The sequence below is a fragment of the Microcaecilia unicolor genome, chromosome 5, assembly GCF_901765095.1.
Source record: "Microcaecilia unicolor chromosome 5, aMicUni1.1, whole genome shotgun sequence".
Lineage (NCBI taxonomy): Eukaryota > Metazoa > Chordata > Amphibia > Gymnophiona > Siphonopidae > Microcaecilia > Microcaecilia unicolor.
Genome location: NC_044035.1, coordinates 155,795,391 through 155,810,018, shown reverse-complemented (window position 1 = coordinate 155,810,018; position 14,628 = coordinate 155,795,391). Strand labels below are relative to the sequence as shown.

The window sequence follows — 14,628 nt, the reverse complement described above, 5'->3', positions numbered from 1 at the left end:
CTGTACATACAAACCTTAGAACTAGGCATGTCTTACCTTTATTATTGTAGACATCTAGGTAATTGGGTGCTGAGAAAATAGTAATCAAAGAGGGAAACCCCGTGGTTTGACTTTTTCTGTACATTCTATAGCTGTAAAGAAAAGAGCTTTGTATGCATCAAAACACATCCAAAAAACATGTTTAAATTGGGACAAAGCCCATAGAAACATGACTGGTTTTGGGGACACGCCTCCACATAGCTGCCCCTCTTTACTCTTAGAATGAACACAAGTCTGAAAGGTGAGCAGTAATGCCAACAAAGTTTCACCTCTGTTACAATTATATGTGACCATCTTTGGGAAAAGGTAACTAAAATCACCAGAAACAAAAAGTGAGGTTTTAATGAATTCTGTTAGACCAAGATAACAACTTTCACAAAACAACTGATTGGCTGAAAAAATTATATAGGGTGCATATAAGTGCTGCTGTTTAAATTGCTCATTATGCCTTTTGAACCAATGAGCTATACATTATACTTGATCCTACAACTGCAGACCATTTTTATAATGTCTGCCACCTTTGTGTTTCACATCACTGCTGTTTTCCTATTACTACTTAATTTTGACAATAAGTAAATAAGGCATTATCAAAGTAATCTATAGTATATGAAAACACATAACTCAAAGATAACCATTTTATTATCTTTACTGGTATTTGTTTAAAATCAGGTTTGAAACATAACCTGATACAGTTTGATAGCAGCTTTTTCGACAGTACGCAGCTACAATCATCATCGCTATTTTGGCAGCACCTTTTCACCTAGTTTTTAATTAGTAAACAAAATATACATATTAACTTGACCATGGAGATTTACAAGCTTATTCGTGCCACTTTTATTTATTGTTTCTGTCTTCAACACAACCACCAGAGAATTAGAGCTATCATTCAATTCAAAGGTGTGGATCTGGTCTTTTAAAGCCCGAGAGGACATGCGCCACATTCATTGCATTAAACTCTATGCACAGGTTTTGATGAAACAGTGAGTCTTCTTTTTCAAAGTAAGCTTTTAACATGTTTTATATTTGCTAAAGCTTTGTTTTTCAAGTGCTTTTATATCGGCAGTGGTGGGAATACCGGTTAACTGAACTCAAATCTATTTTTAACTCAGCCAGCTTAAACGCTTAACATAAGCGACGGTTTCTTCTTCTTCTTTTTATATATACTACTAGCCGTTAAGCCCGTTAAAACGGGCGCGTATTGGAATGTTTTTTTTTTCCCAAGGCCCCCCTCCCGTTGCAGCTGCAAGGCCCCCTGCCATCCTCCTTCCCTGCCAGCTCCAAGGCCCCCTCTGTCCCTCCCTCCCAGCTCCAAGGCTCCAGTCCTCCCCCCTTCCCAGCTGCAAGGCCCCCTGCCCGCCCTCCCTCCCTCCCAGTTCCAAGGCCCCAGGCCCTCCCCCCCAGCTCCCAAGGCCCCCTTCCCTCCCTCCCAGTTCCAAGGCCCCCTGCTCTCCCTCACAACTGTAAGGGCCCCATTCCCTCACAACTGTAAGGGCCCCCCTGCCCTCCCTCCCAGTTCCAAGGGCCCCTGCCCCCCCCCCATGCCTTCTTCCCAGCCCTCCCAGCTCCAAGGCCCCCCTCCTTCTGAGACCTCCCATGTCCCCTCCCCCCCCCAAGGTAGCCGCTACCTCCCCCCCACCCCGGAGTCGCCCCCGCCCCCCCTTCACCCGGCCCAGGCCCTCTCTTCGTTTTTCAACTTACAGCAGCGCCAAAACAGCAGCAAGCAACAGCTCCCATTGGCCTTCCTTCACTGCCTGTGCCTCGCCCTCATGTGACGTCACGTCGGCGAGGGCGGGGCACAGGCAGGGAAGGAAGGCCGACGGGAGCTGAAGCTGAGTTGCTTGTTGCTGTTTCGGCGCTGCTGTAAATTGAATAACGAAGAGAGGGCCCGGGCCGGGTGAAGGGGGGGTGGTGGCGACGTCAGCGGTTCCCTCCCTCCCCTTCCGCGCAGTTTCCCTCTCTGTCCCGCCCCCCTCCCCCCGTCATCACGTCTTGACGCGGGGGCGGGACAGAGAGGGAAGTCTCTACTGCGCATTTGCAGGTGAGTCGGTCACTTGCCATTTATAGGTTTGATTTAACTTTTTCTTTTTTATTATGATTAGCTCCGCCACCAATCTTTCTTTCTTTTCAAAAAACATTACCATTTTTAGCACAATAATATTGACTAGCCGTACCATTCCTTTTCTTTTGCAAGGATCAACATTGTGTTCACAGAAGTTTCTTCCTTGTTCTGATGTCCACGTTTTGTCAGACAGTTAGGTATGCTACCCTTTCAATAGGCTTCTACATAACAATTGGTTGGCTGAAAAATTATATAGGGCACGTACAACATAAGTACTGCTGTTTAAAATAGCCTCATTGTGCCTTTTGGACCAATAAGCCATATGCAACTACTAATTCTGTTTGTCACTATTTTTTAACTTACAGCACATGCATATACCTTTTTATATTTAGATTTTATATAAATAGTTTTTCATATGAACTATTTGTGACCAAACAGTGGGTTTCTAAGCCTGTGAACTGAATTATTTCCTGAAGTGTATTTCTCCTAATTGGCCAGCAGATGGCAATTGTTTTGTGTTTTAAAGCTGTTGCAGAAAAAGACTTTTCCAGTTTAAGCATGTGGAAAGGCACTTTGCAGTACCATTGGTCAGATACTTTAAAAGTTGGTGCTCTGGGCTTTGATTGGCCCTCGAGTTCAAATCTAGCCAGGAGGTACTGAATTTTCCCCAGTCTCAGCCAGGGAGCGGAGAGAGAAAGATCTTTTTACTGAGGCCCTGTCAGCAGTTATATTTTATAACCTGTGAGCAGCTATATTTCCTGAACTCCACAGGTACTACCCAGATAGTCTTTAGACAGGGGCCCTTTTCCAAAGGTATAGTAGGCTCTACGCAAATGAGACTAGCAAACCCTCCCCCCTCCCCCCCCCCGGGGGTAATTTCAGATTTGGTGCACACCCATACCACCAGGACAAATTTTTTAAATTTTTATTTCCTACCACGCACAGCATTTCTGACATTAACTGACAGTTGGCGCGTGCTGACCCGGTCATCGCATGTGAGCCCTTATCGCTAGATCAATGGGTGGTAAGGGCTCAGGCCATAAATAGGTCCACGCTGGTTGCAATTTTACCGCAGGCCCTTTCCCCAGCCCATTGGAAAAAAAAAAAAAAAGCCCTTTTCCCCAGACACGGTAAAAACTCGCCCGGCGTATGCCAAACACATGTGCCCACACTACCGCAGGCCACTTTTTGCCGCAGCTTAGTAAAATGACCCCATAGTTTTATAATTGATCCATATTCCGTTATCTGTTATTGTTTGCTGATTTCATCTTTTTCTGTTCACTGTTCAAGTTCTGTGATAATAAACCTATAGTTTATTAGCTCTGCTATCCTAGACTGACTAAGAATCCTGGTTTGTGTTTTTGAGTCTGTGGGTGCTTTCTGGGAACTGTGGACCCCCTGGAGTGTGGGTCCCAGTATCGTAAAAATCACTGTGGAGTACCTTGTGAGTGGGAAACTCACCAAAGGCAAGTGGAACCTATTGTGTGGGGTGGAAGGTTGGCTAGTATAGGGCATGTGCCCAGGTGCTGGTGGACCTGAGCAGTGCTGTGGACAGACCCTCCAGATGGCTGCTAGGTGTTTCGTGACACTATTGTTTTTAAATTTTGTTCTAATTGTTTTTTACATTTTTATTTGTTTTGTAGTGCACTTGGACTCCTCACACAGGCAGCACTACCAAAACACGGCCTACGTTGAGTCCTGCATTTTTATTTTACAAGCGTTAACTACTTTGAGGGGCATAATCGAATGGGGCGCCCAAGTTTTCCTGAGGACGTCCTCGCAGGACGTACCCGTGAAGGGGCGGGGAAACCCGTATTATCGAAACAAGAATGGTCGGGGATGCCCATATCTCAACATTTAGGTCGACCTTAGAGATGGTCGTCCTTAGAGATGGTCATCCCCGGTTTTCGGCGATAATGGAAACCGAGGACGCCCATCTCAGAAACGACCAAATCCAAGCCATTTGGTCGTGGGAGGAGCCAGCATTCGTACTGCACTGGTCCCCTTCACATGCCAGAACACCAACCGGGCACCCTAGAGAGCACTGCAGTGGACTTCAGAAAAAGCTCCCAGGTGCATAGCTCCCTTATCTTGTGTGCTGAGCCACCCAACCCCCCCCCCCCCAAAAAAAAAAAAAAAAATCCACTCCCCACAACTGTACAGCAATACCATAACCCTTAGGGATGAAGGGGGGCACCTACATGTGGGTACAGTGGGTTTATGGTGGGTTTTGGAGAGCTCACATTTACCACCCCAAGTGTAACAGGTAGGGGGGAATCGGCTTGGGTCCGCCTGCCTGAAGTGCACTGCAGTACCCACTAAAACTGGTCCAGGGACCTGCATACTGCTGACATGGAGCTGGGTGTGATATTTGAGGCTGGCATAGAGGCTGGAAAAAATATTTTTAAAGTTTTTTTTTTTTAGGGTGGGAGGAGGTTAGTGACCACTGGGGGAGTAAGGGGAGGTCATCCCCGATTCCCTTCGGTGGTCATCTGGTCAGTTCGGGCATCTTTTTGAGGCTTGGTCATAAGAAAAAATGGACCAAGTCACCCAAGTGCTTGTCTGGGACGCCCTTCTTTTTTCCATTATCGGTCGAGGACGCCCATGTGTTAGGCACTCCCCCAGTCCCACCTTCGCTATGCTTCCGACACGCCCCGTGAACTTTGGTCGTCCCCGCGACGGAAAGCAGTTGAGGACGCCCAAAATCGGATTTAGAATATGCCGATTTGGGCGACCCTATGAGAAGGACGCCCATCTTCCGATTTGTGTCGAAAGATGGGCGCTCTTCTCTTTCGAAAATAAGCCTGTTTGTAAACTATTTACCATAAACCAAAATTGTTACTTCCAATTTTTGCCTCCTTGGATTTTCCTTCTTCCTTTGGACCTCACTTCTCTGCTTGTCTTTCTATTACAGGAAACAATTTGTAATACAAAGATCCAAACTTCATCCTTTTTTGTGAGTTCCAACATAACTTTTTCAGTCTGCTCATTGATCCAGGACATGAATGCTTTGGCCATTCTCAACATTTTGTTTGAATATTTTTTGTATGTTACAGATCAATGCTCAACAAACTACTTAAACAATAACAATTTCCAATGGTAGACATTTCTCTTCCTCCTCCCCAACCCCCTCCTGCAAGGATGCAGTGGATTGTAACTAACTTAAGCAGTCAGGTCTCAAGAGACCCTTTATAGCTTTATTTAATTAGTGAAACAATTATTGTTCTCGTTCTCCTCTCAGTTCTGATCCCTCCAGTTTTTGTAAATGTCCCATACCTTATGAAATTTAGTTAAGTATCCGTGTGGTAGAGCCATCAGTTTTGACATTTGATAAACAAAAACCATCTTTTGCAGTACTTTATTCATGGGAGCTGTATTCTGCTTCCAGGATGCTGCTAAAGTTATACCATACACACCATCCTGTGCTCTCTGGTCCCTTGACACTAATCAATTAATACTGGTATCTTTGAAGTATGCTCATTATGAGTCCACTAGATCCTCTGCATTTTTCTGTCACCAAGCCTTTGGAATAGCCTTCCTCCTAATATCAGGACTGAACTTTCATTGTCCAAATTTAAGACATTATTAAAGGCCTATTTTTAGCTTGCTTTCAATCCCCCCGTTACGTAATAGTGTTTTGCATTGCCTGTATGGTCTCCCAGAGTAAACAGGTCTAGATGTATTGTTTTCTGAATCAGCGTACGTTTTCCTATTTTTAATGCAGTTCTTTTAAAATTTTTGTTATTCTATTAGTGAATTTTATAAACTGCCTTGGCCTTTTACTAGAAAAGGCAGTATATCAAGTTTTAAATAAATATCTACTTACTGGCTGTAAAAAGACATGCTTCCAATTTATGAAGTTCTGGTTTTATTCCCATAGGCTTAAAGCGTAATAAAAAATGATCCGCCTTTCTGGGGTATTCCACTAGTGTAATCTGTTGGATAATCTTCAATATAGCTTCCAAGAAGGACTGTACCTTGGGGCATGTCCACCAGATATAGTAAAAATCTCTTTGTCCTCCATTTATCCATGCCCGTTTTATACATTTTTAGCAACCTCATTGGCATATAGTACCATTTACAGTAGAAATCCTGAAATTACTACTACTACTACAACTATTTAGCATTTCTATAGCGCTACAAGGCGTACGCAGCGCTGCACAAACATAGAAGAAAGACAGTCCCTGCTCAAAGAGCTTACAATCTAATAGACAAAAAAAATAAATAAATAAAGTAAGCAAATCAAATCAATTAATGTGAACGGGAAGGAAGAGAGGAGGGTAGGTGGAGGCGAGTGGTTACAAGTGGTTACGAGTCAAAAGCAACGTTAAAGAGGTGGGCTTTCAGTCTAGATTTAAAGGTGGCCAAGGATGGGGCAAGACGTAGGGGCTCAGGAAGTTTATTCCAGGCGTAGGGTGCAGCAAGACAGAAGGCGCGAAGTCTGGAGTTCGCAGTAGTGGAGAAGGGAACAGATAAGAAGGATTTATCCATGGAGCGGAGTGCACGGGAAGGGGTGTAGGGAAGGACGAGTGTGGAGAGATACTGGGGAGCAGCAGAGTGAGTACATTTATAGGTTAGTAGAAGAAGTTTGAACAGGATGCGAAAACGGATAGGGAGCCAGTGAAGGGTCTTGAGGAGAGGGGTAGTATGAGTAAAGCGACCCTGGCGGAAGACGAGACAGGCAACAGAGTTTTGAACCGACTGGAGGGGGGAGAGGGGACTAAGTGGGAGGCCAGCAAGAAGCAGATTGCAGTAGTCTAAACGAGAGGTGACAAGGGTGTGGATGAGGGTTTTGGTAGAGTGCTCGGAAAGAAAGGGGCGGATTTTACGGATGTTGTAAAGAAAGAAACGACAGGTCTTGGCAATCTGCTGGATATGAGCAGAGAAGGAGAGAGAAGAGTCAAAGATGACCCCAAGGTTTTGAGCTGAGGAGACAGGGAGAATGAGAGAGCCATCAACAGAAATAGAAAACGGGGGGAGCGGGGAGGTGGGTTTGGGGGGGAAAATGAGAAGCTCGGTTTTGGTCATATTTAATTTCAGGTGGCGTTGAGACATCCAGACAGCAATGTCAGACAAGCACGCTGAAACTTTGGTTTGAATGCAAGGTGAGGTATCAGGGGTAGATTTGGGAGTCATCAGCATAGAGATGGTAGAAAAAGCCATGGGATGAGATTAATGAACCAAGGGAAGAAGTGTAGATAGAAAAGAGGAGGGGACCAAGAACAGAACCCTGAGGTACGCCGACAGGCAGAGGGATAGAAGTAGAAGAGGATCCACCAGAGTGAACACTAAAGGTGCGGAGGGAGAGGTAGGAAGAGAACCAGGAAAGGACAGAGCCCTGGAATCCAAGTGAGGACAGGGTATTGAGAAGTATGCTGTGATCGACAGTGTCAAAAGCAGTGGAAAGATCAAGAAGAATGAGGATGGAATATTGACCTCTGGATTTAGCCAGTAATAGGTCATCGGAGACTTTAGTAAGCGCAGTTTCGGTTGAGTGGAGAGGGCGAAAACCAGATTGTGGTGGGTCAAGAATAGCATCTGTAGTGCTCAGGCATTGGGTCAGTACAGATTTTTGTATTCTCAGGCAGCCTTTCCATATCACTCTCCCATGCCCCCAAGGGCCCCCCATAGCTATGCATCCTCCTTCCTCTCCTCCCTACCTGCACAATCTGGTGTCTTTCCCCCCACTCCCGGCTCTGCCCATTTGCTCCCTCTCTAACCTCAAGTCCTGAAATCTTCGTAGTGCCAGAGGCAGCCTTACTCACTAGCTGCCTCCGACATGCCCAGGGCTTTTCCCCTCTGACCCATCCCACCCCTTCTGAAGAGAAGATGTTGCATCAAAAGGGGCTGCACAGGTCAGAGGGGAAAGGCCCGAGGCATGCCAGAGGTGGCCAGTGAGTAAGGTTGCCGCTGGACTGCGAAGACTTCAGGATTTGAGGTTAGAGAGGGAGTAAGCAGGCAGGGCTGGAAGTGGGGAGAAAGAAGGGGGAAGCGTAGCCATGGGGGCCTGGGAGAGTGAGTGAAGGATCATGCAGAGAGAGTGAGTGAAGGATCGTGCAGGGAGAGTGAGCACGCAGGACCGGGAGAGAACCTGAACCATGGGAGGGGGGGGGGGGGGGGGGGGGAAGAGTCCAGATTTCTCAGGCAGTTTTCCAGATTCTCGGGCAGTCGGCACAAAAATGAGAAGGGTCCGGATTCTCGGGTGGTTCGGATTTCTGGCATCCAGATTTCCACACTTCTACTGTATAAAGAATTTTATATGCATTCTCAACATTTTGTATCCCCTACTTTAGTCACTGTTTCCCTGAGATGGTCATATATGTTTTAGTCACCAGTAGAAGGCCTTGTGTCACAGTGTTACGGTTTTCAAGATTTTGCCTATACATTTCAAAGCCATATATCCAGATAACAGTGCTGGGGAGGTGTATGGGCACAGCCAATATTCAGAAAGTAGCAACATTCAGACTATTATCCAGATAATGTTAGGCCAGAAATTATTGCTATCCAGATACTGGACCACACTGGATATTCAGTGCAGGCTGCAATCCGGATGCCATACTGTTTTTAGCCAACGCAGACAGTGTTTAAAAACAACGCTGACCACAGCAGCTGAATACCGACCCGATTGTTTTTACTGAAAAGCTATACATTTAAAGAACATACTTAGAAAAATCTAAAAATCAAACTTTTCCAACTTTGTTGAGTGTGGATTATTGTATCTTTTTGTTTATCCTGTTTTCTTCCTTCTCTCTCTCCTATGTATCCACCCTTCACTACAACCTAAGCCTTCCTTCCACAGATAAGATCTCTTTTATCCTCTCACTGCCATTCTTCCCTCCATCTCTGTTTTTCTCCTCCTATCCTCTCTCTTCCCCATCCTTTCTCTTTCCCTACCCTGGGAATTACAGTTGCTCCTGCTTATGCCAGCTCCAATCTCAAAATGGCTGTAGAGACTTTCAGTGGCAGTTTCGCAAGACTGCTGCAGGAGATCCCAGCAGCCATTCTGAATGTGAAGCTGGCATGAGCAGGAGCAACTGAGGATCACTTCTGCCCCAACTAGGCCACTAGAAGGCATATTTTCAAAGCACAGCGTTCCAAAGTTCCATAGAAACCTATAGAACTTTGGAAAGCTAAGTGCTTTGAAAATATGCCTCTAGGGCTTCTAAGGTAAGCCCAGGGAGGGTACTGGGTGGCTCTCTCTTAGGGTGGAATGGGGGCGCTTTCTGCTGGGTATTTGGAGGGCAGCATTTTTTGTTGGGGGAAAGGGGGGGGTCGATTTAATCTGAAAATGCACTGGCTTTTTGGCCGTAACCAAAATATGGCCATATCCCGATTTCAGGCCAGCGTCAGTACCAAAGCTGAAATCTGATCAGCCTCTACCCTCTGCATTAACATTTATGAAAACTAATTGTATGTGTTAGTAAAGTAAGTGGGAAGCCTCTAAGCTTGTTATTACTGCTCTCAAGTTTCAAACGTATTAAAATTCCAACACTTTTCTATCCAATATATGCATGTGTACTTTTCTGTACATTAGAATAGAGTTAAGACTTACCCTGCATCCTGGGCTTCATGGGCTCGTATAATTGATAATAAATTATTATTTTGCAAAAATTCACAAACAGCAGGATAGCTGTGAAGAGAAAAAGAGGAGTAACAGTAACCTATACTTGTTAAAGACAGAGAGACTTCATTTTTTTAAACTTTATTTTTATTAAGCTTTTTAACAAACATAATTTCACATTTATGAATGATAATACACAATTTGGAAATGAAAAATTATATAAACAAGCAAATACTATTTAAGTTTCATATAATTATCGACCACAAGAATAAGAAATCAATCCAAGATGTAAGATTAATCATATAATCTAAAGGAAATAATCATACATTGTAAATTATATTAATGAAGCGTCACGTCCCGAGTGATTCGCTCCAAGGCTGTTAAACAGTGTACATATGGGATTAAACCACTACATTAACCTCTTCCCTACTAAGTAGAAATTCCTCTAGCTGTTTGGGGTCAAAAAATTGAAACTGTTTAGATTGAAACATAATTCTACATACACAAGGAAATTTCAATAGGAAGTTAGCTCCTATTGCCACAGTTCTTGTGCGCAAAGCCAAAAAGGCTTTACGCCTCTTCTGAGTCTCTCTTGATAAGTCTGGATATATTCTTATTTTTGACCCCCAAAAAACTGAATCCAAATGTCTTAAAGAAAGTCTCAGTACTACATCCATTTCTAAAGCAAATGAGACTAATAATGTTGCTCTTTTCATTATAACTTCTAAGGATGACTCCAAAAAGGTAGTCAGATTCATCACTGCACCACCTTGAGGAAGGTTTTCTGACTCCACTCTACAATCAGTTGGCAAATAAAACGCTCTAGTTATTGGTGGTAGTGAATTTTCTGACATGCCCAATATTTTCACAAGGTATTTTTTAATCATTTGTACAGGGGTAATAAGAGGCAAACTTGGAAAGTTTATTAGCCTCAAGTTAAATCTCTTGGACTGATTTTCCAGATATTCCAGCCTTCGGAGAGTAAAATTCTTATCTTTAATCAATGTTTGACCCACAAGTTCCATTTTTTTAGTTCGTTCAGTAAGAGACTTTACTTCCGCAGCTTGATGTTCAGTCTTTTGCAATTGGGCTAATGCAGTTTTTTTTTTTTTTTCATTTGTACCCCACGCTTTCCCACTCATGGCAGGCTCAATGTGGCTTACATGGGGCAATGGAGTGTTAAGTGACTTGCCCAGAGTCACAAGGAGCTGCCTGTGCTGGGAATTGAACTCAGCTCCTCAGGACCAAAGTCCACCACCCTAACCACTAGGCCACTCCTCCACTCCCTGATAAAGTCTTTAATAATTACAGCATTTTTAGTTACCACAGTTTGTTGGGAGGAATGTGCAGTAAAGGTTAAGTCCCATAGTGACTCTAGCGTCACTACGGCTGGCTTTTCCATTTTCTCCAATGTCAATTCAAGAAGGGTGCTTTAGCAGCATTTTCCAGGATACTCACTGTCTGTACTGGCAGTACAGGAGCCGATGTTCCTTCTGGAGCTCCCAAGCTGTCGTCCCTCTGATCTCCCCTTGTCTCCAAAAGGCTCCCTCCCTGCACACTCTGCTCTCCACTTCGGATCTGAGCTACAGGGCTCGTCTGGAGAAGTTCACTTCCTGGTTGTGGAGGAGCCGCACGTTCGACGGGGCTAAGGGAAGCCCCGTCTACACTGTCTGCTAACGCCGAAGCGCCAGCCTCAGCTACCGGAGCAGAAATCTTCCCCGGACCCAGCGCGACTGCAAAATCTTCCATCTTAGCCTGCCGAAACTGACTTGTCCCGTCAGGGAGAGAGGGAATCTCCCTGACCTTGCCTCTCCTTTTCCCCATTCTGGGGTTCAGGTAAGGAGCAACTTTGTGGCGTTCGCAGAGAAGAGTGAGATGCGACTGGCAACGCTTCTCATACCGTCGCCATCTTGGATCAAGACAGAGAGACTTCAAACAAAACACAGAGGAACTCTAGCAGGGTTCCAGTACATGTACTGGTCTTGCAGAAAACTGGATTCAGATGAGACAGGATATATGCTAGGACCCAATATTATTAGACTTCTCTTCTAGCAAGTCCATCAAAATGGAAGGGTATTTTCCACAGTATTTCATGTCATCTTCTGTGGCTTATCAATACAGGAAAATTGCTCCCTGATAAGTGCCTCCCACTTCCCTTGCCAACCCCAAGCTACCACTGCAGTCCCAGCCACAACCCTGTCTCCTCACTCTGTGGCTGCTGCCTCTTACTTTGCCTCCTCCCCCCCACCACCTCTTCTTTCTGGAGCAGATACTAATAAGCTGTGAATTAAGAATGTGCACTGAAGTCTAGCTCATAGTTCCATAAACGCATGCTTTAAAAAAATTCTTCCATCTAGTGCAATAAAGAAATCATATGCAAATAATGCACATGCAAACACAGGAGAGCACATCCATTACTATAGAAACATGTATACTGAGTGTACATTAGCAGCAGAATCTTTGTTTCCTGCAGAGACTATGCCAGGACCTGGAGGAACATAATTGCAGGTTGTAGTCCTGCACTCTAGACCCTGAGGAACAGGACCACATACAGGATAAACACATATTGCATCCTGCATTCTAGACCCTGAGGAACAGGACCACAATAGGACCTGAGCATACAGAGATTCTAAGGAACAAAACCATAACTAATCTCATCTAATCCATATACTGCCAAATTCAATGGGTGCAAGATGGTTTACAATCAAAAAATTAACAAAGCAATAATATCAACAATACAAATAAAAACAAGCAGCGCAGAGGCTACGTGGAGGGGTATAATCGAAAGGGGCGCCCAAGTTTTCCTGAGGACGTCCTCGCAGGACGTCCCGACGAAGGGGCGGGGAAACCTGTATTATCGAAATGAGATGGGCGTCCATCTTTCATTTCGATAATACGGTCCGGGACGCCCAAATCGCGAAATTTAGGTCAACCTTAGAGATAGTCGTCCCCGATTTTCGGCCATAATGGAAACCGAGGACGCCCATCTCAGAAACGACCAAATCCAAGCCCTTTGGTCGTGGGAGGAGCCAGCATTCGTAGTGCACTGGTCCCCCTCACTTGCCAGGACACCAACCGGGCACCCTAGGGGACACTGCAGTGGACTTCACAAATTGCTCCCAGGTGCATAGCTCCCTTACCTTGTGTGCTGAGCCCCCCAAAACTCACTCCCCACAACTGTACACCACTACCATAGCCCTAAGGGATGAAGGGGGGCACCTACATGTGGGTACAGTGGGTTTCTGGTAGGTTTTGAAGGGCTCACATTTACCACCACAAGTGTAACAGGTGGGGGGGGGGGGGGGGGGGGGGGGGGGGAGTGGGCCTGGGTCCACCTGCCTGAAGTGCATTGTACCCACTAAAACTGCTCCAGGGACCTGCATACTGCTGTCATGGAGCTGGGTATGATATTTGAGGCTGGCATAGAGGCTGGAAAAATATATTTTTAAAGTTTTTTTTTTTTTTTTAGGGTGGGAGGGGGTTGGTGACCACTGGGGGAGTAAGGGGAGGTCATACCAGATTTCCTCCGGTGGTCATCTGGTCAGTTCGGGCACCTTTTTGAGGCTTGGTCGTAAGAAAAAATGGACCAAGTAAAGTCGCCCAAGTGCTCGTCAGGGATGCCCTTCTTTTTTCCATTATCGGTCGAGGACGCCCATGAGTTAGGCACGTAAGTGAAGGAAATGCAATCTGCTAGCCAATTGGAGATTGTGCGTTTTCCGATGGCAACTCCCCTCCTGGTGGGATCAAAAGAAACAAACAACTGGGCGGACTGTCTAAAGGGCTTTGTCCGCTCCACGTAAAAGGCCAATGCTCTCTTGCAGTCCAAGGTGTGAAAACTCCTTTCGCCAGGGCGGATATGAGGAGGGGGAAAGAATGTTGGCAAGACAATTGACTGGTTCAGATGGAACTCCGACACCACCTTCGGCAAGAACTTAGGGTGCGTGCAGAGGACTACTCTGTTGTGATGAAATTTGATATAAGGTGCATGTACTACTAAGGCCTGAAGCTCACTGACCCTACGAGCTGAAGTAACAGCCACCAAGAAAACGACCTTCCACGTCAAGTACTTCAGATGGCAGGAATTCAGTGGTTCAAAAGGAGCTTTCATCAGCTGAGTGAGAATGACGTTGATATCCCATGACACTGGTGGAGGTTTGACAGGGGGCTTTGACAAAAGCAAATCTCTCATGAAGCGAACAACTAAAGGCTGTCCAGAGATAGGCTTACCCTCTACACGATGATGATAGGCACGAATCGCACTAAGATGAACCCTTACTGAGTTGGTTTTGAGGCCAGACTCTGATAAATGCAGAAGGCATTCAACCAGGGTCTGTGTAGGACAAGAAAGAGGATCTAGGTCTTTGCTGTCACACGACGGCAAATCTCCTTTTGAAAGAATAACACTTCGTGGAATCTTTTCTGGAAGCAAGCAAGACTCGGGAGACACCCTCTGAAAGACCCAAGGAGGCGAATTCTAAGCTCTCAACATCCAGGCCATGAGAGCCAGAGACTGGAGGTTGGAATGTAGAAGCGACCCCTCGTTCTGAGTGATGAGGGTTGGAAAACAGTCCAATCTCCACAGTTCTTTGGAGGACAACTCCAGAAGAAGAGGGAACCAAATCTGACGCGGCCAGAAGGGTGAAATCAGGATCATGGTTCCGCAGTCTTGCTTGAGTTTCAGCAAAGTCTTCCCTACTAGAGGTATGGGAGGATACGCATACAGAAGGCCTGTCCCCCAATGTAGGAGAAAGGCATCCGACGCTAGTCTGTCGTGGGCCTGAAGTTTGGAACAGAACTGAGGGACCTCGTGATTGATCTGAGTAGCAAAAAGATCCACCAAGGGGTGCCCCACGCTTGGAAGATCTTGCGGGCTACGCCCATGTTCAGTGACCACTCGTGAGGTTGCATTATCCTGCTCAACCTGTCGGCCAGAATGTTGTTTACGCCTGCCACATAAGTGGCTTGGAGG

At 45.6% G+C, this 14,628-nt stretch overlaps 1 protein-coding gene across 1 annotated transcript in view; it reads right to left on the bottom strand.

Moving 5' to 3' along the window:
* LOC115470365 (serine/threonine-protein phosphatase 2B catalytic subunit beta isoform-like) overlaps nt 1-14,628 on the bottom strand; it is a 137,404-nt gene that overhangs the window by 54,000 nt on the left and 68,776 nt on the right. Inside the window, 2 exon segments of the mRNA XM_030203467.1 lie at nt 37-131; nt 9,651-9,728. Coding sequence (XP_030059327.1) covers nt 37-131; nt 9,651-9,728 — 173 coding nt within the window.